General features: G+C 43.6%; 1 protein-coding gene across 3 annotated transcripts in view; it reads right to left on the bottom strand.

Moving 5' to 3' along the window:
• Positions 1-26,827, bottom strand: part of sema3bl (sema domain, immunoglobulin domain (Ig), short basic domain, secreted, (semaphorin) 3bl) — a 120,040-nt gene that overhangs the window by 1,225 nt on the left and 91,988 nt on the right. For 2 of the 3 annotated variants that reach the window (XM_056301768.1, XM_056301770.1), the window contains 9 exons: positions 22,981-23,095; positions 22,542-22,611; positions 22,087-22,231; positions 15,925-16,156; positions 14,143-14,234; positions 13,693-13,734; positions 12,656-12,881; positions 5,845-5,975; positions 1-4,347 (listed from right to left, as the gene is read on the bottom strand). The exon at positions 1-4,347 is cut by the window's left edge and continues 1,225 nt beyond it. In XM_056301768.1, the coding sequence (XP_056157743.1) occupies positions 3,838-4,347; positions 5,845-5,975; positions 12,656-12,881; positions 13,693-13,734; positions 14,143-14,234; positions 15,925-16,156; positions 22,087-22,231; positions 22,542-22,611; positions 22,981-23,095 (1,563 nt within the window). In that variant the 3' untranslated portion in view covers positions 1-3,837. The remainder of the gene's footprint in view (positions 4,348-5,844; positions 5,976-12,655; positions 12,882-13,692; positions 13,735-14,142; positions 14,235-15,924; positions 16,157-22,086; positions 22,232-22,541; positions 22,612-22,980; positions 23,096-26,827) is intronic. The other variant, XM_056301769.1, reaches the window with a different exon arrangement.

Raw genomic sequence — 26,827 nt, 5'->3', positions numbered from 1 at the left:
TGTGCATACTGTATATGCTCTGACACCGAACAATGAAATATTGAATCTATAAATGTAAACATCTGAGGATTCCTACTCGCCAAGAGGAACTCTGAATCATATGATGTCAATGATGTGTAGCCTTCTCTTGATAATGACCCATTTCCCTTTTGAACCAGGGTCCGGGTCTCCTGTGGCTAAGATATTTAATTCAGAGATACCTGCTGGAGGATTTCATGTCTTTTAGTTGGTGTTACTGTATAAAAGTGTTTTGGTTGAAAGATTAAAAAAAAAAAAAAGTTGGACCAAATATCTGGGGTGGTTTCATCAAACCCCCAAACACGTGTATGGGCAAATTATAACAGTCAAAAAAAATCAGAAAGCCCTTAAACCACCTCTTGATATAATGTCCCTGTGTGATTAAATATTACAATCTCATTACTACAACCCCGTTGGGACACTCAGCCCATACAAATGATGAATTGGATGTAATGCGCTTCTCTTGTCTAAATATTAGCATTGTGTTTTACCGTCGTATCTTATTACAGTGAGAAACTAATCAAATAAACAACTTAACCAGTCACCCTTAACTTATGATGTATTGATTTTTTCATAATCACAGGGTAATTGCAGTAACGAGGGAGACTTTGGGGGAATTGTATGAATCCCTGGGTCTTCCTTTTAGATTAGCCAAGCCTCACTGTGCTCCCTCATCCTAAGGCCAATTTCATTATCTCTCTCTCTTGGTCTCTCTCCAGCCTCCTCTCTAATTCTATCACTCGCTCTTTCAGTCTAGATAGACATCAGAAACAATATTTGTAAAGAAAACAGAAGATTTGGCATCCAATAATTGCTCCCGCTATCCCCAGACTAAGAAAAACAAACTATGTGGGAGGGATCCATGTGGCTAACGACTGCAGCCGCCATTGTAGAGGAAGAGAAATGCCACATTTTACCGCAGACACTTCACACCGTGGGATTGTGGGAAAATGTGTTTTTAATGAAGATGTAGTCATTGTGACATGTCTTGAGTCACACACTGGGTGTTTACAAAACCTCGTTCTCTTTTTTTTTAATTTCAGTACCCTTGTTTTCCTTCTCCTCGTTTTCTAATATCCTCTCCTCTCCCTATGGTCACTCCTCTTGCATTTCTGCTTTAGGAGGGAATTCACATGCCACATTGCCAAGAGGTCAGCGGGTCCATCGGCGTAACCTTTACTTCCTGACTATTTTTAAACAAACAGCATCCCAGGGTAAAGATATACCTCCACATGCAGGCTGAATTATTTGTGTTAATAGTGGCTTCTCTAAACAAAAACAATGCAATTCAAATCTACCCCCACCGTCTAAACTTAAGCCATCCTAAGGTCAGTGTCGATACCCTCCAACTTCCAGGTCCACTGGGCAGATTCAATCCTATTTCCCCCGTCTCTGTCCCATACCCTCTATAGACCCAAGACCTCTACATCCCATCCGTCCTCACTCCTCCGTCACCCCTCTCTCCTTCCCATCAAACCCAAGTTTGACAACCACTCTCCACACCCTCGCCCTTATTTTCCTGTTCTCCATTTCCCCTCACTCTCCTTGACCGTAATTACACATATGTGCTGAATCAAGTTTGACCCCCAAGTTTCAGTGCTCGTATCTCACCAAGTTCGGTTCACTTCTTCTCAAGACACCGTCCCTCTCTCCCAGACGTGTTGAATTCCTATCCAGCCTCCAGCGAGGGACCCCCCCCCTCCCCTCCATCAGTATTAGGGGATGTTATGCCCTTATCCTTGACAGGGAAACCCTTTTGGGATCGAGTCACTGTAAAAGTTATAAGCATTAAGGGCAACAACGATGTGGATAATCCTGTGTTCAACCTGTGAAGCGTTTTAAAACCAGTGTTTTCAAAGCACACAGAGCAGAAAGAGTCTGCTGATGCTGTTAACCCCTGCTATTGTTCCCTCTATTGACAGTGAAGGACTACGGTACACAGAGGAACTGTGGGAAAATGAGTTAAGTAAGTCATAAAAAGAAAAAAGGCAATTTGAGATTGGGTTGCAAAAGGCATCCATCAGGGTCAGGTTATGTCACTTCCACTCTACCGGTTAAAAGGATAGTTCACTTTTGTGCATCATTTTGGCTGGAAAACACACACCACCAAAGCAATACAGAGGCAGTCAATCTCCAGCATTAGCTGCAGAATTACCCTTTACCTCCACTTTAAATAAGGACAACAGCAAACATGTAATATTGCCTGCGTCTGCTTTACTACACTGGTACAAGTGCAATAAAAGTGTTTAAGAATTGTGTTGTTGGTGCGTTGCATTGCCTCCAGAAAAAACCACCCATGAAGTCTTATAAAGGTGTGAGCACCAAACAGGTGGATATTCTGTAGGTGAGGTATCCCTTTAAGGGTAGAAATATGGAAAGGCAGATCCCTGACCACTGTCTGCCAGAAACTTCAGCCCAGGGCACAAAAGATAAAGCAATGAGCCTTTAATCCGCTGAACCATCAACAGTCGTCTTTTGGTAAATTCCAGTTTGAATTAGTCAAGTGTGTTACCGGTTCAGTGTGATAGGTGGGTCCCATTTTAGCTTTTGCTGTGTGTGTGTGTGTGCGCGCACGTGTGTGTGTGTGTGTGTGTGTGTGTGTGTGTGTGTGTGTGCGCGTGTGCATGTGTGTCTATGGGCACCTGCATGTGAGTCCATGCATGTCTCTGTGTTGCTTGGATTGTGAATACATGTGTATGACTTAACTACATTATTCCTTATCACCTCACTTGACTCCAACATATTTTGTAAATAGAGCATTACAGCAAGCCTTTTTGTTTTGCAAAAGAAAACCTTTTAAGCTCAAATAATGCGTGAACATTTCGTAACAAAGCCAAGTCGAGTCAAATGCAGGGCAAAGGACATGGACCACCGAATATGGGATGAGGCGTAATTGAATCCAGTGACCGGGTTGTGTAAGACGTCGCTATGACCTAGATGGTGGTGAGGAGGGGAAACCAAAGCTATGTTGGTTAAACTACTAAAGTCCATGTTTACACTATGATATGGTCAAACCCACAAACAATAAACAGAGTCAGTTAGGTTACACGAGTGTATGTGTGTAATGGAGCTCGGGCGGGGTCCACTTGTCGATAAAGTCGAAGCACAAGTGCGTTTTCTTCTTCAACTGAGATTTTCTGACCTGAGCTAATCTCTCTTCGGTTGATGGTACGATAAAGAAAACTTTGTGGTAAACAAATAGTGTAAAAGTAAAAAAATAATGTCTTTTTTCCCATTTTCACTCATCTCATGGGGTAAAAATCCAACAGGGTGATGGTGTGAGAGGAATTGAGGGTCCTTTTTGACTGATGGTTTAGAAGCATCTTCCATGTTGAGACCCCACTTAGAGACAAAGTCGACTCTTTACACCATCATCATCATCATCATTATAACAACCTGATTTGTATCAGTACAATTCAGGAGCAGTCATTTTGTGTCGTCCTCCCACAAGACCGTAGACTGTAATCTCTTTCTGGACCAAACCCAGAGGCAACCCCTAACACCTGCTCTAAAGGTGTGCACAATGATGTCAAAAAACAATCAGTAAGGTGTGTGTATGAAGTATAGTGGAACTCTATTAGGCCTTCTGATGGGAGACAACAGTGATGTTGTCATCTCTGTGTTGAACCAATCCTCATGTAGTCAAGTGATGAAGATTTCTTAAAGTCTCAAAGTTAAACCTGGTGATCGCCTTTCCTCCGCCTCGTTCACCCTGTCCCTCCTTCCATTTATCATTCCTCCTTTCATTCTTTTTCACACTCTCCATTTTTTCCTCACCACTCACTCTCTCTCTCTCTCTCTCTTTCTTTCCGTCCATTACTACTCCCATGCTGTGAGATCGCGCGGTGTCCTGTTGCGTTCTCCGGAGCTTCTGCTGCGAACCTTCCTGGCACTCTCCTGCGCCTGCCTGTACTTCTCCAGCATGCTCTTGTGTTTCCTCCTCAGCTTGTCGTTGCACCACATCCTCTCGCAGTACTCCTCCACGTGCGGCAGGTTGGACGGCCCAATTAGCTGCATGATGTCCTTGAACCACGAACGCGATTGGCCAATCTGGCCCACCGGCCCGCCCCTGCTGTAGGCGCTGCAGGGCAGCCACGCCCTGTAGCCCACCCCGGACCTGTCCTTGAACGGGTCGGAGAGTGCGGCGTCGTCGCGAGCCAGCAGCTCGCCCAGAGTCTCCCCATGGAGGACTCGGAGAGTGAGGCGGGCCAGGGTCTGCGTGAAGCCATGCTCTCGGGAACGACAGATGTATACGCCCTCGTCCTGCCGGTAGAGCTGGTGAAAGAGGAGACCCTGTTCTGTGCGCGTCACGCGGTCATCCAGCTTCACCTAGTTGGGGGGGGATTCAAATAAGGAGGAGGACAGTGGGGGGGGCAGTGAGAGAGAGAGAGAGAATGGGAGTGGGGAGAAGAGAAGAAGGAAGAGGGTAACAAATTAATTTTCTGTGGTGTATTTGATTGTTTTTAGTTTTGTATTGCAGCATTGTGTTTGTATCGAAGCATCTCACGGCACCAAATTGCTTGTATATGCAAATTTAACTCAACAAAAATTTCTGAGCGAAATTGACCTTCACATCGCTTTAGAATAAAAGAAAAAGTGCGGTCTAATAAGATGACGTCAAGACGGAGGAAAGCAAGAAAACGACACGGGAAACTGGCAGATGGAGTGGCTGAAACCTGTAGCTAGCAGTGGAAAAACTAGTTTAAGGCTGCCTCCAATTCGTCTCCTTGTTCAGTAACCATAAACACACTGTGGAACTGAGCCTTCCCCCGAGCCTTATCTCCAGCATCTCCACTACTCTTCAACCCTTTCAGCAGTCCGCAGTTGTCCTTTACTACAGACAAAAACAGATTCACCTCCACTGCAGTGAAAGTTTTAAGGTTGAAGGTAAAGTGATAAAAAAAATGGGAGAAGATTGAATTGAATAAAAACAAAGTAGATTTAGGTAAAGTGTGGGCTAGGTGCTGTCCCTCCAGAGTAGTATGTGAGGGAGGACCGGAGGGCTACAGGAAGTGGCCAGCGTTGACCAACTGTGCCGTTTTCTCAGCGTGGGCTGCTACGGTAAAAATGCACCGTGAATTCCCTTTACTGTCGTCTTAATCTTTCCATCTTTGGCTCTTCTCCTCTCTCTATCTGCCCTTCTTTCCTTCCTTACCTATATCCACTTTCTCCTTGGTCTCTCCTTTCCTTTTATTTTATTTTATTCCTCCTCTCTCCATTTATGTACCTCTAAACTCCTCTCATCACCTCTCTCTCTCTCTCTCCCTCTCACACTATTATTCCCATTCTTTGTCAGTGCCAACACAAACATGGCAGCCTTGTCTGTTAGAGTGGCAGCCAAATGTTTATTTGCAGGGAAATGGAGAAGGGTGGTAATGCCTTAATACTTACATGGCTGACCGGGGAGCTTGAGTAATCTTAGAGAAACATCTAACCTCAGAAGGGTTGAAATGTTCTTTGGGAATGTAACTTACTGGGTTTTCCAAGCACCGCTTGGAAAGGGCCGCACAAATCATCACCATTTAAGTAATGACACCAAAATGAGGGACAAATGGCCGGGGCCCACGTGACATTCGTTGTTTATCCAAGAGACGGAGGAAAAACCTGAGTCAAACATGGATCAGTGACACTTTTGGATGTGATGATATTGCTCAGCCACCAATACATAAAAAAACAACAACCTTATACTGTTAACATAGCAGTGTTAATAGAGCAAAACCCAGTTACTGACAACATACAGTACCACGCAGACCTTTACACCTTCTCCATGTCCCCTCACCTCTCTCCCATCAGCCTTACAGTTCTCCCTCCATCCCTCCATCTTACCTCTTCCTTATGGTCATCTCGCTGGACAAGCCAGGTGACGGTGGCCTGTGGAGAGCGAGGGACACACTCCAGGAAGGTGCTGTTGTTCTCAGCGGCGTACACCACTTTGTCCTCCATTAAATCCAGGTCTTCTGTTGGACAGAGAGAGAGAGAGCGAGAGAGGGAGGGAGAGAGAGGGAAGAAAATCAATGGAGAGGCCAGATAAAGTAAAAGAGTGATGTGAGTGAGATTTGAGTTTTTGATTTTGATTTTGATATACTTTATTAATCCTCGTCGGGGAAATTCTGCTCTGCATTTAACCCATCCTAGCTGTGTAGCTAGGAGCAGTGGGCAGCTGCAGCACCCGGGGACCAACTCCAGTTTTTTTCCATTGCCTCGGTCAGGGGAACAGACTGAGTATTACTAACATGCATGTATTTTTTTTTAAATTTATTTCTGATTTTTCCCTTTTTTCTCCCAATTTAGTGGCCAATCGATCCCTATTTTAATTCAAACACCCACCCTCGTACTGCATGCGTTCGCCAACTGCATCTCTCCGGCCGGCAGTCTCGAAGGAGACCGCCTCCCCACTTTCATGACAAGGCGACTCCAGGCCGAACCACTGTTTTTTCCGACACACACAGAGACGCATTCACGTGACGAACACAAGCCGACTCCGCCCCCCTCCCGAAGACAGCGTTGCCAATGATTGCTGCTTCACCGAGTCCGGCCATAGTCGGATTTGACGAGACCGGGGCGCGAACCCCAGTCCCCAGTGGGCAACTGCATCGACACAAAGCCGATGCTTAGACCGCTACACCACCGCGAACTACATGCATGTATTTTTGATGGTGGAGGGAAACTGGAGCACCTGGAGAAAATCCACCGCAGACATGGGGAGAACATGGAAACTCCACAAAGGATGACCTGGGATGGCCCCCAAGGTTGGACAACCCCAGGGTTCAAACCCAGTGCCTTCTTGCTGTGAGGCGACAGCGCTAACCACTGGGCCACTGTGCCACAATGACGGAGATGAGGACTCCAGATTTTTATACTGGTTTTACCACTGATCTATAATAAAGTCTGGATTAATGATGATGATGATGTAAAATCTGTGACGCCAGCTTGATGTTCCCTATGTCAGTAGGAGGAGGAAGTAGTTGCAGACAGACAAATCTAATAATAATAATAATAATAATAATAATAATAAATTAAACTTATATAGCACTCAAAGTCACTTTACAATAAACAGGGTGAAACAAGACAACAGATAAACATAACACAGAAATACAGGGGTGGATGGGACGGGGGGCTACGAGAGGAAGAAGTGGCAGCCACACACAACGCCAGCAGCACTCTCTGACTTAGACAGATACAAAAGGGGAAGAAAGACAAACATCATAAATCACAGACGAAAGCAAGTCTGAAGAGGTGAGTCCTGATTAATGACTTGAATGTGGGCAGATCGCAGCAGTGTCTGATGTGCTTGGGGAGGGAGTTCCAAGAGGAGGGGCAGCAGGTCGAGTGCACGGTCCTTAGTCTGCCTCAGATTAGGGGTGGATGAGAGAACGGGGGGGGGGGGGGCATGAGAGGGCAATGGAGAAGAGGTGTGTCTTGAGATGGGATTGGAAGAGTGGGAGGGATTCTGTCTCTAATGATTTGGGGGAGTGAGTTCCAGAGCCTGGGACTTGCCCTGGAGAAGGTTCGGTCACCAAAGCTATGGAGGTTGGACCTGGGGGTAGAAAGAAGGGAGGCTGAGGTGGATCTGAGGGACCGAGTGGGTTGGTAGGGGGAGAGGAGGTCAGTGAGGTATGGGGGAGCCAGTTTGTGAAGGGCTTCATATGCAAGAACCAGGATTTTGTAACTGATCCGGTGGGAGATGGGTAGCCAGTGGAGGTCTTTTAGGACTGGGGTGATGTGGTGCCAGGATTTGGTGAAAGTTAAAAGTCAGGCGGATGTGTTCTGGACCAATCGGAGTCTCTTGATAGAGCTAGCACTAATGCCATAGAGGAGTGAGTTGCAGTAATCAAGGCGGGAGGAGATGAAGGCATGGATCAGGCTCTCAGCAGCAGGGCGTGTGAGAGAGGGTCTTATTTTTGCAATGTTGCACAGGTGGTAGAAGGAGGATTTGACCAATTGGCGGATATGGGGCTCAAGGGAGAGGGTAGGATCAAGGATCACACCAAGGTTGCGTGACTGGGAGGAAGGGGAGACAGTAGTGCCATCAATTGTGAGTGTGAGGTTGGTGATTTGGCTGAGAGTGGACTTGGAGCCAATGAAGAGGAGTTTCTACTACTACTGCTCATCTAAGTGGACAGACATTATCAGAAACTTGTTTTCCCCTACAGAAGCGTTTATGCTGTTCATAATATTGTTTGTTGTAAGTTGTGAATATTAATGTGCTTAAAACCCACTGACAATTAATACCAAGTGCCATTTATACTATCACAACAATTAATACCATGCAGTTAACTATAACATCACAACACAGACATACGATAAATTATTATTTGTTCTAACGTTGCTATCACCCATGTATAGGCATGCTACATCCTTTTTTAAATGTCATAATGACAAGCCGGTAGAAACCTAAGACACAACTGACTTTTTAAGGAATACCAACTCGACGTTGCATTTGCTTCAGCCATAGACGGCGATCTACCATTACATTTTCAATCCAGAGTTTATTACGTCGATCAGTGGTCTTGACCAGTCTTGACCGCTCCTGTTTTCAGGCCCTGGCAGCAAAATTAAATAACTCAAGTAAAAAAGCCAGTTTTGAACCGGTGACAGCTTGCTCTAAGAGTGGTGTTCTTGTCACAGATGCTCCATGCACACATTGTTCAGCATCTACGGCAGGTTTACCTCATCTATTATAAATGTGTCCACCCTGGTGTCAGTCAACACAAAGACTTTCAGACATGAGTCATGCTGGAGCAGTTTACAGTCTCCTTGACCCAATTTACACATTTCCTTTTGTAGGGGGTGCGCTAAAAAAATACTACAGAAAAACACCAGATTGTGCAAATACCTCCATATCATCACTACAACACTGTAGTGTCAACCCAAACATCCACCAAATTCACATCACCATACCCGTGGATAAACCATCATATTGTGGCAGGAGCAAAGGTATTCAGAAGACATTCATTAGGTCATTACCTAAACAAACTTATCATCACCAGCAAAATGCACAAAGCACTTATTCAGGTATAGCACTGAGATAACAACGACAAGTGTGCCTGAAATGCTATCTGCCCAGCCAAGCCTTCAATGACAACCAATAGTTGGGTCACCACCCAACAAACTAATAATGAAATCAAAGCACAACCCTGTGTATGAAATGTGCTCTATAAATAAAGTCTGACCTGACTTGACAACTCATCTGAACAAATGTGTTGCAGGAGCAAGAATTGAGGACCCAAATGCAGACGCGGTAACAGGTTAAACAAGACGTTTACTCGTAGGAAACATGAGGGTATCAGGAACACACATGACAAGAACATGACAGTGTCATGGGAATATGGTGGTCACATGGTACAGACATGGGAACATGGGGTTGACATTGTTTCAGACGTGGGAACATGGTGGTGACATTGTTTCAGACATGGGAACATGGTGGCCACATGATACAGATGTGGCACCATGGTGGTGACATGGTGGTGACTTGGTAGAGACGTGCTACAGATGTGGAATGCTCTGACTACCAACAAACTAAACAGCCAAACTTAAATACACAGATCCCAGAATTGAATCAGTTCATCTGGACATGTTTATTGAAAGAAACGTTTCATTGCTCATCTAAGTGACCTCTTCAGTCTCAACTGTCCGCAGGTATCCCCACCCTTATAAACAGTATACGTGCAGTCAGTTGAGACTGAAGAGGTCACTTAGATGAGTGAAGAAACGTTTCTTTATAAATGTTGTGTGTAAGAAAATCACAGAAAGGTGATTTTCTTACCTGGATTATGAGCATACATAAAGACATTTGAAACTTGACTGAATAATCAACAACCACTTTGGGGCAAATGGCTAACAGGAGGAAACTGGACAGGAGTCGGGACCGGGATGGTGTTGTCAGAGCAGGAGAAGACATGAGACTTTAGACATGAGACATGGAAACAGGGCTGGAGTGGCCGGAACCAACAGCGGCCTTGACAAAAGGAAGTAAAGAACAACACCAACTCCGCTAAACACAGAGCAATGAAACTGCCTGTTGGATCACACAAATTTGTAAGTCTTCTTTGCAATTAGCTAAATATCATTCGAAGCCTTGCTAGAAATCTCAATAACACATATATTTCTTTCTTTCTTTCTTTCTTTTTTTACTAATATAAGGTAATGATAACAGGCAAATACAGCCCTAGTTTAGCTTGTTTGATTGGTCACGTTGCACACTGACGTGCACCTCACCGACCAGTTGGACATCTCTTTTTTTTTTTTAAAGGAAAGTCATCAGTTTTTCCTTGACACCTCGACACAAAGGGACCTCTTAAGTTTTCGGGTCATGCAGAGGCCCTTAATAGAGACAGCTTTCATCACCTCGGCTCAGCACCACACGTCTGTTCAGGTGAGCAAACAACCCGCAGAACAACCCTCTTTTCTATCTCTCTCAGTCTCATCTCTCCCTACTCCTCTTACCTCAGACTCACCTCAACAATTCCTCTTTTTTTCTTTCTTTTATCCAATACTAACATCCCTCTCTCTCTTGCTTAGTTCATCCCATTTTTTTTCAGCTCCCTACCGTCTGTTGCTTTCTCGTTCCACTTTACAATCTTTTCCCTCTGTCCTCCCTTCATCTCTGTCTCTCTGCTCCCTTTTGACACAATACAGACTTAAATACTTGAGCCTTCAATCTATTAGTCTGTAAGTCTAAGCTATTTTAGCCCTCTCTCTCTCTTCTCTCTCTCTCTATCATTCTGTCTACCTAGCCGTTTGTCTCCTCTTGCAAGAATGGTCAGGGTTCAGTGATGGTCCTCCATAAATATAGCCCACATTCCAGTGTTTGACATAATGGCATCTTTTCAGAGCTCTTTTTGTGTGTACAGCTGCCTTGGTGGTGGTGGTGGTGTGTGTGTGTGTGCATGTGCACCACCTATGTTTTTTTCCATATTGATTCGTGTCTGTGCATGTCTTTGTTAGTGTCCCTACGGTCCCTATGTGTGTGTTTGTGTTGATGAGTGTGTGGATGCTGGTGGGAAATAAGAGGGACTATCTGGGCAAGCCTGAGCATGGCTCACAAAATATGACCCTGCACAAGACCCTGTTCATCTCATATTTTGTATAGTGAGCCGGTGAGGGACTGTCCTCTACATGTATGGTATGTTCACACTGTAAACACACACGTGTTATTATGGTACACAACACGTATGTCGTCCACCACAGTCAGTATCCATCTCATGTAGCTTACATTGGACCTTCAGATATACTAACAAACCTGATTCTGTACGGAACCACAAATCAGCTTTCATCTGCAGACAGACTATGTATGATACACTAACTTTGACACCAGGCACATGGACATGTGCATATAAACTCACACACACACTTACACTTACACATACACATACACAGACACAAACACAAACAAATTTGAATCCTCAGCCAGATGCAGCTTGGCTTGTGTCTGGTGACAAAACATCCCCTGGACATGAAACACATACAGTCTAGACACACAGTATACATTATAAAGTGTAGTGGCGACTTCCTAGACAGTCTCCTTCCTACATGTAAATAGTTCCTAGTGTGTAATGAAATCCTTGATCCTAGTAAAAACAGTTTAAGGAATGTTCATCATCGATCACCCGAAGGACTGGTTGGACTGCTGATCCTATGAGCATCATTTGGTCAAATATGCTTTGTGAGATTAACACCATGACAAGTTGGTTCATCATATTCTTACATTTATAAATTCATACATTTTCATGAATTCTATAGGTCCATTATAACTGTGTTATCCTCTTTCAATGGTGTATTGTGTAAATTGCGTAAACACAACATCCACTGTACGTTGTCTGTCTTGGGAGAGAGATCCCTTCTCTGTTGCTTTCCCTGAGGTCTCTTCCTATTTTTTTTCTCTGTTAAAGGTTTTTTTTTCTTTAGGGAGTTGTTCCTTATCCAATTAGAGGGTCTAAGGACAGGACGTTGTGTTGCTGTGAAGTCCCTTGAGGCAAATTTGTAATTTGTGATATTGGGCTATACAAATAAAATTGATTTGATTTGATTATAATGTACATTTTAATAATATATTGGTTTTCATGTCATGAACCCTTTTCCTCATGTAATTCTTGATCAAATTAAACTTTGGTGATGGAGGTTTACTGCGGGGCATTGAGATTTATTGTTTCATAAGTAGGTCAAGGCCAACGTAAACGTCATTATCTCTAATGGGTAAAATAAGGTGGTCAAGGTATAAATAATTGTGCAAATTGATACAAACATTATAGATATAAGCAAAATATTTATAAATACTTTATACAAAATGAAATATGATGATGACAAGCCATGAAAAAAAACCACACAGACACACACACATACACACACCGGCAGCAAGTACTTAAAGCTTGACAATGTGCATACTTGTTCATGTGGTAAAGTAAATAGTTTATAGTTTGTAGATTTGGCACTTCCCTCTTTGATACACCGGTAATGGTTATATTTTAAACATAGCTCAGTTTGTGGTTTGAGAGTCAATAGATTGAGTAAACCTAGACGTTAAGTAGAACGTGAGCACCCCCCCCCAACCCACCCACACACACACACACACACACACACACACACACACAGATAAACACTCGTGAACACAGACTCTGAGGTAGATACGGTAACTCACCATTCAGATTCTGGTCCACACACTGCAGCACGGGGTTCCCGTGGCGGATGTCTTGCCTGCGGTAGCGGCGTTTGCTGTTGGGCAGGTACCGTGAGCAGGACGCCCCGTCCCAGGCGCAGTAGGGGTCCCTGGCCAGGCAGCACTCAGCACAGGCCTTCCCGTAGGTCTCACAGCGATGCAGCTTCACCTGGGCCACACCCGCCGGGGAGCCAATGTATAACGCTTGCTAAAGGCAGCAGAAGGATTAGGAAAAAAAGTCAAAAACAGAGTGAGGAAGACCCTCTGTGGGAGTACACAATAAAAGAAATAGAGTTTGAAATCTGCTGATGCATATCTGTACAATATGTCTGGAGAGTGAGGTCAATCAACATCTTTTTACTTGCTGCAACAGTTCTTTCATTCATTTATTTACTTATTCGTTCATTCATTCATTGGTTATTTTTGCCTTCATACTTCCTACTAGTATCTTATAGATATGTGTAGGGTAAAAGCTATTCTACCTATTCTACCTAAAAGCTATTCTACCTTTTTTAAGTGTTTGAGTTCTGGAAATGTGTTATATAAATAAACTGTATTATCATATCATCATTATTGTATCATTATAATTTTCATATTGTCATTATTTTATAAACATCCTCCTTTGCTTCCTGTCTTTTAACAAACAGGAGGCTTTACTTCCTGTGTGCTTCCTACTTCCTGCTTTACCAGTATCATAAAGTACCGGTATCGGCTCATTCACATTATTGGCACCCATCAGGACAGGTTATATCTTTGTGCACAGAATTTTTGATTATGGGTACTACACAACACTGTTTTCACACACATTCACTCACTCTCTCTCCCCCCCCCCTCTCTCTCTCTCTCACACACACACACACATGAGGATAAACCTCAGTAGGTTTATGGACACAAAAGGACACAAAAAGTTACCCCCCCCAACATCATTTATACTCACTGAAGTAGGAAAGTAGGTGGCCAAAGCTAAATACGAGTTTGAAAAATAGAATTTATAAATAATGATTATCATGTCATCTCACCCTTTTGACTGATATGTCCATCGACTTGATTGGAGTCGGTACCTGTGATGACAAAAATATACAAAAACCCTATGATGACAAAAGGTCTCTGTGATGTTAGTCACACTGCGCTGAAAGCTTCTAGGTAAAAACAACAAAATAGGAGGCAAGACTTAAAGGATTAGAAGGATTAGCAGGGAAACAGGATATCGGTATAAGCTATGGGTATGTAGAAAAGCAATAGAAGGATGCACAAGAAAAAAAACGGACTTTCTTGTGTTTCAGTTTAATTTGAATGACATTTCTGTAGAACATGATCAAGAGAAGCAGAATATAAAGAGCGTTTAGGAGAGATAATCAAAGACAAAATCAAAAGAACCTGTCGCTAAAGTGTTTGGATCCTCTGGTGGTATCTCATACAGATATGTAGGGGGGAAGAGAGAAAGAAGAAGCACAGAGGAGTAAACATACCTTAAAAACCTGCAGCTCCTCCAGGGTAATCTCCTCTGTCTCCAGACTGTTGACACTGCGGAGAGCAATGACCTTCAACACCGTGCCGATGTCTGGGAAGACAAGAAAACACAACAACTCAAAGGTCAAGGATAACAACTAACTTAACTAAACCTCTGGTCTAATGAGAATTTGGTTATTATTCCCCAGTGGGATGGTAGTGTAATATGGCCAAAGAACAATATTGCTTCTCCAATACACAGTCAATCTATCAATCACTTTTTTGGCTGGACCAGGCCTACAAACATGAATGTCCCTGACTGAGCGATCATGTTAGCATGACTGAGTGATCATGTTTGACATGATTGGGCCGCTGGATCAGGTGAACAACTATGTCACTGATGTAACACAATTGGTCGGCCAAGCACTGAGGGGCATGACGTAGAGTGCACAGTTAAAGCACCCCAAATAACAATCACTCTGACAAAACACTCACTGGCGAATTCACAAAAGGATTGCGCGGCTTTTGTGACCGCAAAACCTGCACAAATAAGACACACAAAAAAAACAAAAAAAAACTGTGTAATTCTCAAAGTACCCGCAAAGGGTGAAACCTAGCTGTGCTGCCAAGCATATAGTGTCTTGGTGCTCTGGTGCTATTTGCACGTTACATTAGGTATGTACATTTGGTGCAAAATTGGCCCCTTTTATGCAGATGAGCCTCATTGCAAAAAAATCCAATTCACAAACACCACCACTAACAGCCACACGGACTCAGAGTGAAAATTATCAGTGTCTTCAGAGAGTTGGTGGTAACTGACGCCCAGACTTTGCAGTGATCATGGCAGCAGTGATTGTAGCCAGGTGAAGGCATCGTCATGCCAGGCGTGCTCGTGACGGGATATTTCGAAGGAGAATATCACTTTTTGATTTAACTGAGACCAAAATCATTTGCAGATACAGGTTGCCAGGTCAAACAATTCTTGCTATACTTGACATCAAGGATGTCATTGAACCTGCCTACTGTGTTCTTGGCTCAAAGCCACCATTTATATTTTGCCACATACATAATTGCATTCAGATGCAAAACGAGGGCAAATTGCACTCAGCTGCAAAACTTGATGGGCGTGTTTGCACTACAATATCACTAGCACAATATATTTTGTGAATCAGACCTTGAGAAGGGGCAGATAGCAGTTGCAAGTGATGCACAAGAGTGAGTCCCTGTATTGACAGATTGTCTCAAAACCAGAGACATCTGCAGATAGAAACAGGTGAAAGAGGAGGGGGCGTTAAGAGATAATTAGAATAGGTATACTTACAATCAAATTAACTTTGCTTTCAAATCAAACATCCCAAGATGTGAGTGGAAAGTATTGTTCTTGCAACTGCATTTATAGCCTTCATTTTTACTCGACTGTAGCTTAACCATGTCATGTGATATGCTACTTCAGTACACTTTAACAACAAATATTACTGGCACCACTACAGAAAATAGCAGATGAACGTTTCATATCCAGGAATTCACATTATAGACACTACCATTGACCATCCCTCTAACAAATTGGCTAGAATTTCAAACATTGACCAAACACGGTCCAGCCACATGCTAGGCCCCCCCAAGTCTTGTTACTTAACTGAATACTAAATATATTCACACAAGTTTCTATGAAAGACTTACAGCCTCCCTACACTGACTCGAACCGGCGATCCCCGTGTTGGTAGGCAACGGAATAGCCCGCTACGCAACCCGGACGCCCACACTGTGTTATTTTAAATAGAGACATACACACAAACACTCACCAGTGCCGATGAACATGACATCGTATTGCCCATCCTCGGCCTCCACCCGGTCCACCACGATCTGTTTGAGCCGGTAGGGAATGTTAGCCTTCACCAGCACGGGCTGACGCAGCGCCGGGTACACTGGACGCCACATTAAAGGATGTCCACGGGCAAACTGCAGCACCGCGTCAGGGAAGTCCTTGGTGCTGCCAAACTCTCTGCCAGGCTGGTTGGTGATTTTACTGGGGCACTAAGGGGGGAAGGGGAGACAGAGAGAAGGGAGGGGGGATTAAAGTACCATGTAGGCTTGGTATTTCCTGGTGAAATGCTCGGTGCTGTTAACTGTCGGTCAAACTCTTTAGTAGCCAAATTCAGTGACTATAATTCATTTTGTGTATGTATCTTTACGCATATTAATGTCTTTATACTGTTTAAATAAAGGTAAAATTGATCAAAAAATGAATAAGTAACACAAATATATTGGAATAGAAGACAGATGATGAAGACAGATGGAGAAAAAGTGGGACAGAGTCATGAGCAATGGAGGAGGGGTGGACGAACAGTCAGGGAACAGTCTGAAACCTGAATACTGTGCACAGAGCTGATGGGTCATATTACATGGGTAATAGAGGAGAGAACAGACAGACACACTTGAAAGAAAAATCCCAAGGAAGCAGTCAACATCAAAATATACGTGGGAAAGATGAAGGTGCGATAAAGCCGTCTGTCAAAAGGGACAAAAGTAGTTTCACAGGAGAGAGGCAGAGGAAAAGGAGGAGGAGAGGGAAAAGAGGACGTGCCAAATTAAGACCAAAGGGATACGGTAACACCGCAATTGTCAATAAAAAAGAGAGGAAAACACAAGCCTGACATAGGGTTGACAAAACTACACACACAGGAGACACGACGATGACAACCATATAGACGGAGGCATTGGAAAGGGTAGAAAAGTGAAATTGATAATGATTCTGTGCAGCAACTGAGCTTCTTTAGGGATTCGACTGGATCTTTTGATCACCTTATTAAGCAGCTAATATAAATGCCACGGGTACGTACTGCACACAGTCCATCCATACGTTGGAAGTGTTGATTTTCTCCCTTAACATAACAGTAACTGATCCTCATAATAGCCCTGCTCGTGTTGGCCGGGGTCCACATCCAAAGGGGCAACAGGAGGAATGTTGGTGTCAGGAAATATACAAGCTATTGGAGTAAATTGTGTAAAAGTGCTTTTTCTCCATTTCACAAAAAAACGACTAAATGTCATGAATTTCCGTTCTTTACGATCAGCGTGGGGGCTGGAAAGCAAATGTTTGCTCTGCTCTCCATCACAGTAACGGTAACTACATGAGTGAATGATGAATTGCTCAAATAAACACCGTGAGTCAGCATTTTTTTTTTTTTTTACTGAGATGTATACAATTTGGATTCAAAGTTAAGCTCTACACGTCAGCTATGAGGTAAGTAACCCTGCGAGATTCACTTCAGAATCACTAAAATAATGTGAATTGTCACTTTTTTTAATCTTCAGCTCATTCCTGTGTGTGTATGAATCAGTATGTGGGGTGAAAATGCACCAAATAAATACATTCGGTACTGAAGAGATTCATCTAGCATCAATACAATTACATATATATATATATGACTGCTGGGATAGGCTCCAGCATCGCCGCGACCCTGAGGACAAGATAAACAGTTTGGATAATGGATCGATGGGATATATATATTTTTTATTTTCTCTCCACACACACACACACACACACACACACACCCCTACGTAGCTACCAATACACACTCTCAGCATGTCAGTCAAATTTCAGCTGCTCATTGTCTAATTGGACAACCGGTGAACCCTGAGTCAGACTGGACTCCCAACTCTTCACTACTGTAGGAATGAGCCAACCAAGGCAAAACTGTTTATTATCCATTTGATCATTGATTTTGTGTCTTAACAAAAGGTGACATGGGATATGTCAGAACATGCCGTCAACCCTTCTGCTTATCGTCATCTACTGACAGCCATGCGAGAATGAACGAGAAGGACTGAAGGGAAGCAGGTTTGTCCGACTCCTATCCACTTCCATTATAACCATCTATGTGTGTATGTGTGTGTGTGTCTCTATAGAGGACTGTACATGTAAAAGCCCTACTGTAGAGTGTATAGTAAATTGGCCCGTTAGCAACAACCAGCCCCAGGAGAGGAGGGAGGGGTGTTGGGGAAGAGATGACAGCCAAATACCGCAGGATTACTTTGCTGGTTTCTAAATCAGCCTCAGTGGTTCTGGTTTGACTCACCTGCACTCAGAGTCCAGTCTCAGGGGAAAAGCCAGCGACAGGTATTCATCCTATAGCTCATAGCTCCGTATCAAACGACGTGTGTCTTACATACTACCTAATTAGAGCTTAGCGCTGTATAACATCAATTCATAAATGTGACCCTTACCACCATCTGAGGGCTAAATTAGACCATCATTTCTATTCATTAATTTACAATAAATTTAAGATTGCACATTTCTCTATGACTGACACTACAGGTCATATTTTTTATTTTTATTTTATTGCTGGAAAAACAGATTTAAGTCTATGATGGCCGAATGGAAAGTAATACCTATTATGGATTGTTTAAAGTATCAGGAGACTTTTACAGTCTATAAATATAATAGATGAGAATAAAAACTTACAGATGTGGACATATTTTAGAGATATTGAAACCGAAGTGAAGTGTACGACCGTGCTGAATGAAAACAGACTTCCGCAGAAGGTCTGCTGGGTGAGGTCTGGAGGCCCGAGACACACGGTGAGCATGAGAGATGGGAGCTGACACAATCAGGTAACAGGTATTAAGGTATTCGGCCTAAAACCTGCCGGATGAAAAAAAGAAAATGAAAGCTCCACAACCCAATCCAACTTGGCTCCTCTCAGCGCAGATCAAGGATGAGGACGATCAAAACCGAGAAAAACATCCAGACAAAATATCATAAATAAGTCAGCGAGGCCCCGAGTCATGCAATGGAAAACTATGGCAAATGGAGAAGATGAGTTCTCATACAATTAGGATGGAGAGAAAACAGGTGAGGGATTTGGGGGATCAAGACTAGATCCCTTTGATGAAAAATGCAACCCCCCTCCCCACTCAAAAATCTAATATGTTATGGATATAAAGGCATAGCCTCCATTCTAAACCCTTTTTGATTAAAATAGCAAAAAATATATGTCTGTTGTGCAACGCACATTTTTTTTTACATGAGCCAGCAAAGTAGACAAATATATCATCAGGTTGTTATCATAACAATAATACAAGGCAAGCTCCAGGTAAGAACACCATAGAAGCTCACGAAAGGTCAGCTGAAACTTTTTACAGCAGATAAATTCTGACACAAATGTAAAAAATGCTCAATGTCGGGCGGCACGGTGGCGCAGCGGTTACCACGGTCGCCTCACAGCAAGAAGATCTAGGTTCGAACCCTGGGGTTGTCCAACCTTGGGGGATCATCCCGGGTCATCCTCTGTGCGGAGTTTGCATGTTCTCCCCGTGTCTGCGTGGGTTTCCTCTGGGTGCTTTGGTTTCCTCCCACAGTCCAAAGACATTTAGGTCAGGTGAATCAGCCGTACTAAATTGTCCCTAGGTGTGAATGTGTCGGCCCTGTGACGGACTGGCGGCCTGTCCAGGGTGTCTCCCCGCCTGCCTCCCAGTGACTGCTGGGATAGGCTCCAGTACCCGCATCCCAAATTCAGATAAGCGGCTTAGATAATGGATGGATGGATGGTTAATGTCATCCCGGCCCATCCACCCAATCTCTCTCCAATGAAGTTTCTAGAGCCATTCAGCAGTACTGATGAAAACCCGCCCAGGAGGCGGTTTGTTAACTATTATTTCCAATGTGTGGGGGGGTTTCCTACACAATGAGCCCAGCAAGGGCACAAGTGATGGACATTAGACAGAGTGGAGCATGTATCCATGACGATGAAAAACCGAGATAAGGGGGCCTTTAATCTAATGCAAATATGCTCTGCCAGTGCCGAAGCGACGCAGGGAAATCCACTGGAGATAGTAGTAAACTAAAAACAGATGAGAACAAAGAGGATACAGCAAGCCAGATAAATAAAGTGAATGCTATCATCGCCAACTCTGCTCATCCCTTTAACTTTTGTGTTTGAGCAGCGCCCTTTGACCTCGGCCTCGCTACTGCCACAGGAAATACAAGGGTCCAGCTTCTTTATCTCTACTGCTTTAGGCTTGCGGTTAATGCTAGACCAAACAGGAAGACAGCTGTGATTGGTCGGTGCCAATGACTTTGAATCTGAAAGCGATGATGATGATGATGATGACGACGATGATTTGTCTCATGCTCATGTAGTTATGTGTTGTGTAATTTTCCAGTAATGTTTTTAATGCTTGCTGGCTGCAAAAGCAACGATTATGCTGCAATTTTAGGTAGGATAAGTACCGTTCAAGAAAAGAAGGAGGGGGACAGAAAGATAAATTGAGATAAGAAATAAGAGGTTTAATCTTGGGAAGAGATAACATTCAGCCTTACTTTAAGATTAATAACCCCCGCCCCCCTTTCTTTTTCCTCTCTTTCTTCCCTCTTTTCCCTTCCCTCCCATCCCTCATCCCTTTTCTTCTCCTCCAGTTGTTTTCCTTTCTCTGACCAGCATTTCACTTGTGCTCTCTCCCTCTCTCGCTTTTCTCTCTTTTTCTCTCCCTCTCCCTCTCTCTGTATTTCCACCCAAGGCATTCTTGGCAATCAGAGAGTCAGTGGAGTGAAACCACTGAGGTGTCTGCCCTGTTCTCACATTATACATCTTACCTCTGCCTCAAGACGCTCTCATTTACCCCGTAATGAGGAGGAATTACACGCCTGACATCTGTGTGTGTGTGTATGTGTGTGTGTTTGTGTGTGTGTGTTTGTGTGTGTATGTGTGTGCGCGCGCGTGCGTGTGTACATGTGTGCCACTCACACGTGTGTTTGTGGGTATTACAAGGTTGACGAAGCATGACAGAAGTCTCCCAAGTCTACAGATGTAAACCAGGAGAAGGGTCTGTGCTGTATACAGTGACCACAGCTGGACTACCACATAATAGCAGTTTACTTTACCGATATGGAGACTTTCAATCCCTTGTCAGTTGTTTTCCTACTGATGATTTTTCCATTTCATTCTGCCTCATGGGTCTAGTACAGAAAGTTTACCCAGTTCAGTCGTTTTAAGCATAAATCAAGAACATAAACTTGATACTAACTGCAAACTGACCACTATAAAGAAAACTTGTATTTAGACTTTCTACCCTTTTTCTCCTCTCCTATTTTCTTCCCCCATTGCTTAGGGCTCTCGCTCTCCGTCTGTCTTTCCCCCGTCTTTCGGTCTGTCTCTGATTCTTTCCTAAATATGTAGCATACCTGAGTCTTTTTGTCAAAGTTAGCAGCTGAGGCAATGCTACTGAGCCATTCTGTACAGACAGTAATGTACATGTGTCATGTTGTGGCACTACATGAGAAGAGGATGCGCTGCCTGCTTTCATCCAAAGTGTCCTTGTTCCACAACTCCATCACTAGTATGGGTGGTATGGGGGACCCCAGTGGCAATGAAATGCCTACCTCTTGTAATGAACCGCAGTCAAAAATGGAGCCGTATATACCGATGTTCATATACTTGCTCGAGGTGTTAACATAGAGGTGTAACTGAAAGGCAGTGTAATGGCAACGGAAATGGAGACACTTTCCAACAAGGCAACTGAACCACTTATATGCAACACAGCAAATTAATTGCAGCCAGCCATGCACTGAGGCATGGATGGGCAACATGATCCAGAAAGGGCTGGTGTGGGTGCAGGTCTTTATTCCAACCAAGCAGTTACACACCTGATTCTATTAGTCAACCAATAGTCTTCGCTAAGGACCTTGATTTGTAGACTCAGGTGGAAACTGCTCGGTTGGAACAAAGACCTGCACCCACACCGGCCCTTTCTGGATCATGTTGCCCATCCTTGCAGGGCAGATGTCTGTCAACTAGTTCACCAGCAGGTGCGAACTCACTGTAAATATATCACCTTGTCTGAAAAAAACAATAAAACTGTGTTTCAGGAGTAAGTACACTGACACTACAGAGCTACCCATTATGCCACACACTAGAAAGAGCAATTTGTTTGTGAACGATTGGTTAAGAGATGAATTTACTCACCACACCGGGCCTTGGGTACGGGACCCTGCCTTCGTAGGCCCCCCACTGGAAGTCAGGCCCCTCTTTATGAGCAAAGGGCCCATTGAAGGCCTCCCTGATGTCCGCCATACGGTAAACACAGACGGCAAAACCCTGAAAGACGTTACTGTGGGGGGAAAGAAAAGAGAGAGATGTGTCAGTGAAAGCCTAAAACCACACCTTTTAATATCTGCATTCTAATATCTATATGGAAACTGCAGGAAGCTATAACCACCAAGACTTTTCTGCTCAAATAAAATGTTCATCATAAATGCATGTGTTATTATTACAATAACTTACAAACTAGTTACTGAATAAATCATTAAACCATATACTCATCACATTATTTTCCACTTTTCTTAAGTGTTGTGTCAGTTTGTGTGATTTATCTGAATAAACAATAAATGCACAGAAGAAATGCCCTGTACTGAGTTTACCTGATGGTGCTGAAGATGGCGTACACATCTGGGTTCCTCTCATCCTTGGTCCTGAGCAGGAATACATCCTCTGGTTTCACAGACCAAAACAATACCAGTTACTGCACATGTGTGAGAGTGTGTGTGGGTGTGTGCAGAATAACTTGAGTGACTGCAGCAACATAACGTCTTTTGTTTTCATAGACTGCCTTGATAAACATCTGTGTTTGTGATCGGTTGGGTGTATACAAGTAAGGCTATAAATGGGTTGAAGATAAGATAAATTTACAGTGTGCAACATAATGTGTGCACTGCTACACAGTGGTGTGTGTGTGTTTATGTAATTATGTCTCTCACTTGACCAACTGATGTGTGTTAGTTTTGTGTACGTTTGTGTTTGCATGTGTGTGCTTGCTGTGGTGTATGTTTGTTTGCATAAGCATGTTGGTGTGTGTCTCACCTAGTTGATTGAAGTGTGTGTCAATGCCATGAGGTCCTGGGACCGAGCAGACCAGTCTGGCTTTGATGAAGGTGCTCCACTTGTTCACCAGAACTCTCTGACCACCAACATCATTCTGGTGGAGCAAGCCAGCAAACACACACACACACACACACACACACACACACACACACACACACACACACACACACACACACACACACACACAGTCGTTCATGATCATTTTGATACCTTGATGACAGAGAAAAAGAACACATATAGTCTTGCAAAAAGGCACTATTCATGTTTTCCAGTCAAATTTCTTACTTATTTTATACTTTAGGAACGTTTTGACTGTCCCATAGTGTGTGCAGTGGAGTTGTCAGAATCCCCTGATTGTGATATAAATTTACCACTGGGTGCAATAGAGTAAAGTTTTCTTTGACTTTGAAATATAGTTTTTGACAGCATCCGGATAGTGTAGCGGTCTATTCCATTGCCTACCAACATGGGGATCACCAGTTCAAATCCCTGTGTTACCTCTGGCTTGGTCGGGCATCCCTACAGGCACAATTGTCCGTGTCTGCGGGTGGGAAGCCGGATATGGGTGTGTGTCCTGGTCGCTGCACTAGCACTTCCTCTGGTCAGTCGGGGCGCCTGTTTGGGGGGGGTAGTGTGATCCTCCCATGTGCTACATCCCCCTGGTAAAACTCCTCACTGTCAGGTGAAAAGAAGTAGCTGGCGACTCCACATGTATTGGAGGGGATATGTGGTAGTCTGCAGCCCTTCCCGGATCGGCAGAGGGGGGTGAAGCAGCGACCAGGATGGCTCGGAAGAGTGGGGTAATTGGCCAAAGTACAATTGGGGAGAAAAGGGGGGGGGGGGTCCTTTTTAAAAAAAAATAAATATATATATAGTTTTTGACATCACAAACTTGCAGGCCACCTGTTATGTTGTTTACACAATATGATGCTACTAGAAGAACCCCGCTACAATGTAGCGGTTTGGTTATCCACCCGTCTAAATCTCCCTCCTCTTCATCCTGCCAGCTAACCGCCTTCCCCCTGCCCCTAAACCCCCCCCACTCCAACTCCCTCCCCCCAAATGCTCAGAATCATCTGAAATGCCGAGAAAAGTGGTTTACCCCCCCACTCCAGCTCCCTCCCCCCAAATGCTCAGAATCATCTTAAATGCCGAGAAAAGTGGTTTTTAGCCATTTTTAGAAAATGCATATTTTGCATAGTTATGCATAATTATTATAATTATATTTTAATATTCTGCTATTTTTCTGGTCCTCTCTGGAACAATACCTACCACGTCCAAAAAAAATGAGGATCATAAGTGCATTTTTGCAAAAATGTATATATTTTGCATAATGCCAAAACATTTCTAAGTCCCAGAAAAAAATTGTATATAGGTGAAAAAAATGAAAGATGCTCAGAATCATATGAAATGCTGAGAAAAGTGGTTTTTAGCCATTTTTAGAAATATGCATATTTTGCATATTTATGCATAATTATGCATAATTTTACTTTTCTGGGATTTTTCCCTTACTCTCCGAGACAATACCTACCACCTCCAAAAAGAATTAGGATCATAAATGCTTTAGTTTTCGGTCCCGCTATCTACACTAACTAACACACACACACACATTACGAAAATATATGAGTAGATTCCATCTGCTGCACTAAAGGGTGTGCATTTATCATGAATGAACCTTAAGAACACTTAGCCCCCACCCCACACCTAACATACGACTTAAGTTTGCATTAAACTCTTTTAAATAACTTTGCACCCCTTACGGCTTGCATGTAATTGGAGTGATTTAGGAGTTGAAACATGTTGCACTGTTGGATTCGTTGCGACTTGATAGTTTAGAAGAACGAAAAATATCCACAGCATGTGACTAAAATTTAAATATAGAATGAAAAAAAAAATTCGTTCCACTCTGCTATGGATATTAAACTTCATCATCATGATATAGCCTAGAAGGAGCTAAACCAAACCCGCAGCAGTATTTTTTACCGTAAACTATATTAACCCATACCCAACTCTGTCTCCTGCAGTCCTCTGACGTGCCAGCATACTAACTGAGATGACAAACATGTCATAAACTATAGGTCCAGCCATAAAAACCGCATTAAGTTTATAAAACCTGAGCCAAAGGACATTTTAAACTAGCTCTATATAAGCGGTCTGTGTTTGAGAGAGGCAGAGATCATGGGTTAGAGAGATGCGAGCACAGTCACTTGTCCTTAGCATGCAGAATTACAGTGCAATGATCTGGTATACAGGGACACATAATATATATACACTACAGGAATGTGTGTGTGTGTGTGTGTGTGTGAAAGAGAGAGAGAGAGAGAGAGAGAGAGAGAGAGAGAGAGAGAGAGAGGGAGAGAGAGAAATAAAACATGTCCCTCATTAAACCCTCTTGGTAAATTTGAATACACTGCCTGCCCTGTGTGTCTGTGTGCATGTGCACTTGTGCATAATGAGGATCAGCGATGATAATTGCTTTCTTGGCAAGAGGCTCTATGGAGGAAGTGATGCTAACTATATGAATACATGTTTGGGGAGAGAGGGATCAGGAGAGAGAGAGGGATGGTGAGCTGAAGACAGAATAACTACAATAAACAGAGAGAAAGAGAGATTGGATAACAGAAGACAGAAGGAAAAAAGAAAAGAAAGAGGGTGGGGGGGACAGGATAGAGAAGAAACAGAAAGCTTGTGAGGAGGAGGAGGAGGGTGAGGAGAGAGAAATAGAGACTTTGCCACGGAGATTTAGGCAGCAGAGTGCATGGACTCGACTTCTGGCACAGACCGGCAGTCTCTGAAGGGAACACCTGCAGCTGAGTGCTGTATATGTATATGTATATGTATGTTTAATTGCTTCCACTTCCACGCATACCTGCATCCGTGGTGTGCTGTACATACAGTTTACACAGGACTGTCTAAACTGAATCAATGACCTAAATAGTCGACGGCGGTAGGGAAGAGGGGGTTTTAACAGTTTGACAGCTGTGTTACATGTAACTCAGAATATATGGTGATGTTTTGACCTCCCAAAGGTACCCATGAGAAGAGTTCTATCCTATGTGACCTTCTCAAACTTGTTAGTGTCTCGCTTAACTCAGACGAGTTTCTCTCAACTCAACTCAACTCAAAGCTATGTGCCCACAACTACGGCTAACTGGAAAATAACGAGAGTAATTTAGAAAGCGAAGCAAATCGGTATATATAGCAAACTCAGCTGACTACCAAAGATTATGTATACATTGTAAGTAGCTTACTGTCTCTTGCTCTCTCTATTTCTTCCGCTGCTCTCCCTCCATCTAGCCTCCCTACTTCTCCCTCTCTTTCTCTCTTCCATCCAACATCCCCCCACAGAATGTCCGCATGGGCTTGTCTGAAAAAGTTAACCTATCACTCTATCAAGCTGAAATCCCTGGTGTGCATTCAAGCACTGTAAAACAACTGAGACGCCCTCGAATGCCCCACACCCCCTCCTCCCAACAAAGCAATACTCCCCCAAGAAACTCCCCCCCACCACCACAACTTGCCCACAATGACGCATTTTGGCAAAAGACCCTCTAAACTACTTCCTTTTTTTTTTTTTGTGGACTTTTTCCACCTTTTTCTCCCCAATTGTATCCGGCCAGTTACTCCACTCTTCCGAGTTGTCCCAATCGCTGCTCCAACCCCCTCTGTCAATCCGGGGAGGGCTGCAGACTACCACATGCCTCCTCCGATACATGTGGTGTCGCCAGCCGCTTCTTTTCACCTGACAGTGAGGAGTTTCACCAGGGGGACGTAGCATGTGGGAGGATCACACTATTCCCCCCAGTTCCCCCTCCCCCCGAACAGG

This window comes from Lampris incognitus, chromosome 2, assembly GCF_029633865.1.
Source record: "Lampris incognitus isolate fLamInc1 chromosome 2, fLamInc1.hap2, whole genome shotgun sequence".
Taxonomy (NCBI): Eukaryota; Metazoa; Chordata; class Actinopteri; order Lampriformes; family Lampridae; genus Lampris; species Lampris incognitus.
The sequence above is the reverse complement of the archived record's forward strand: the minus strand, read 5'-3'. Positions and strand labels throughout refer to the sequence as shown.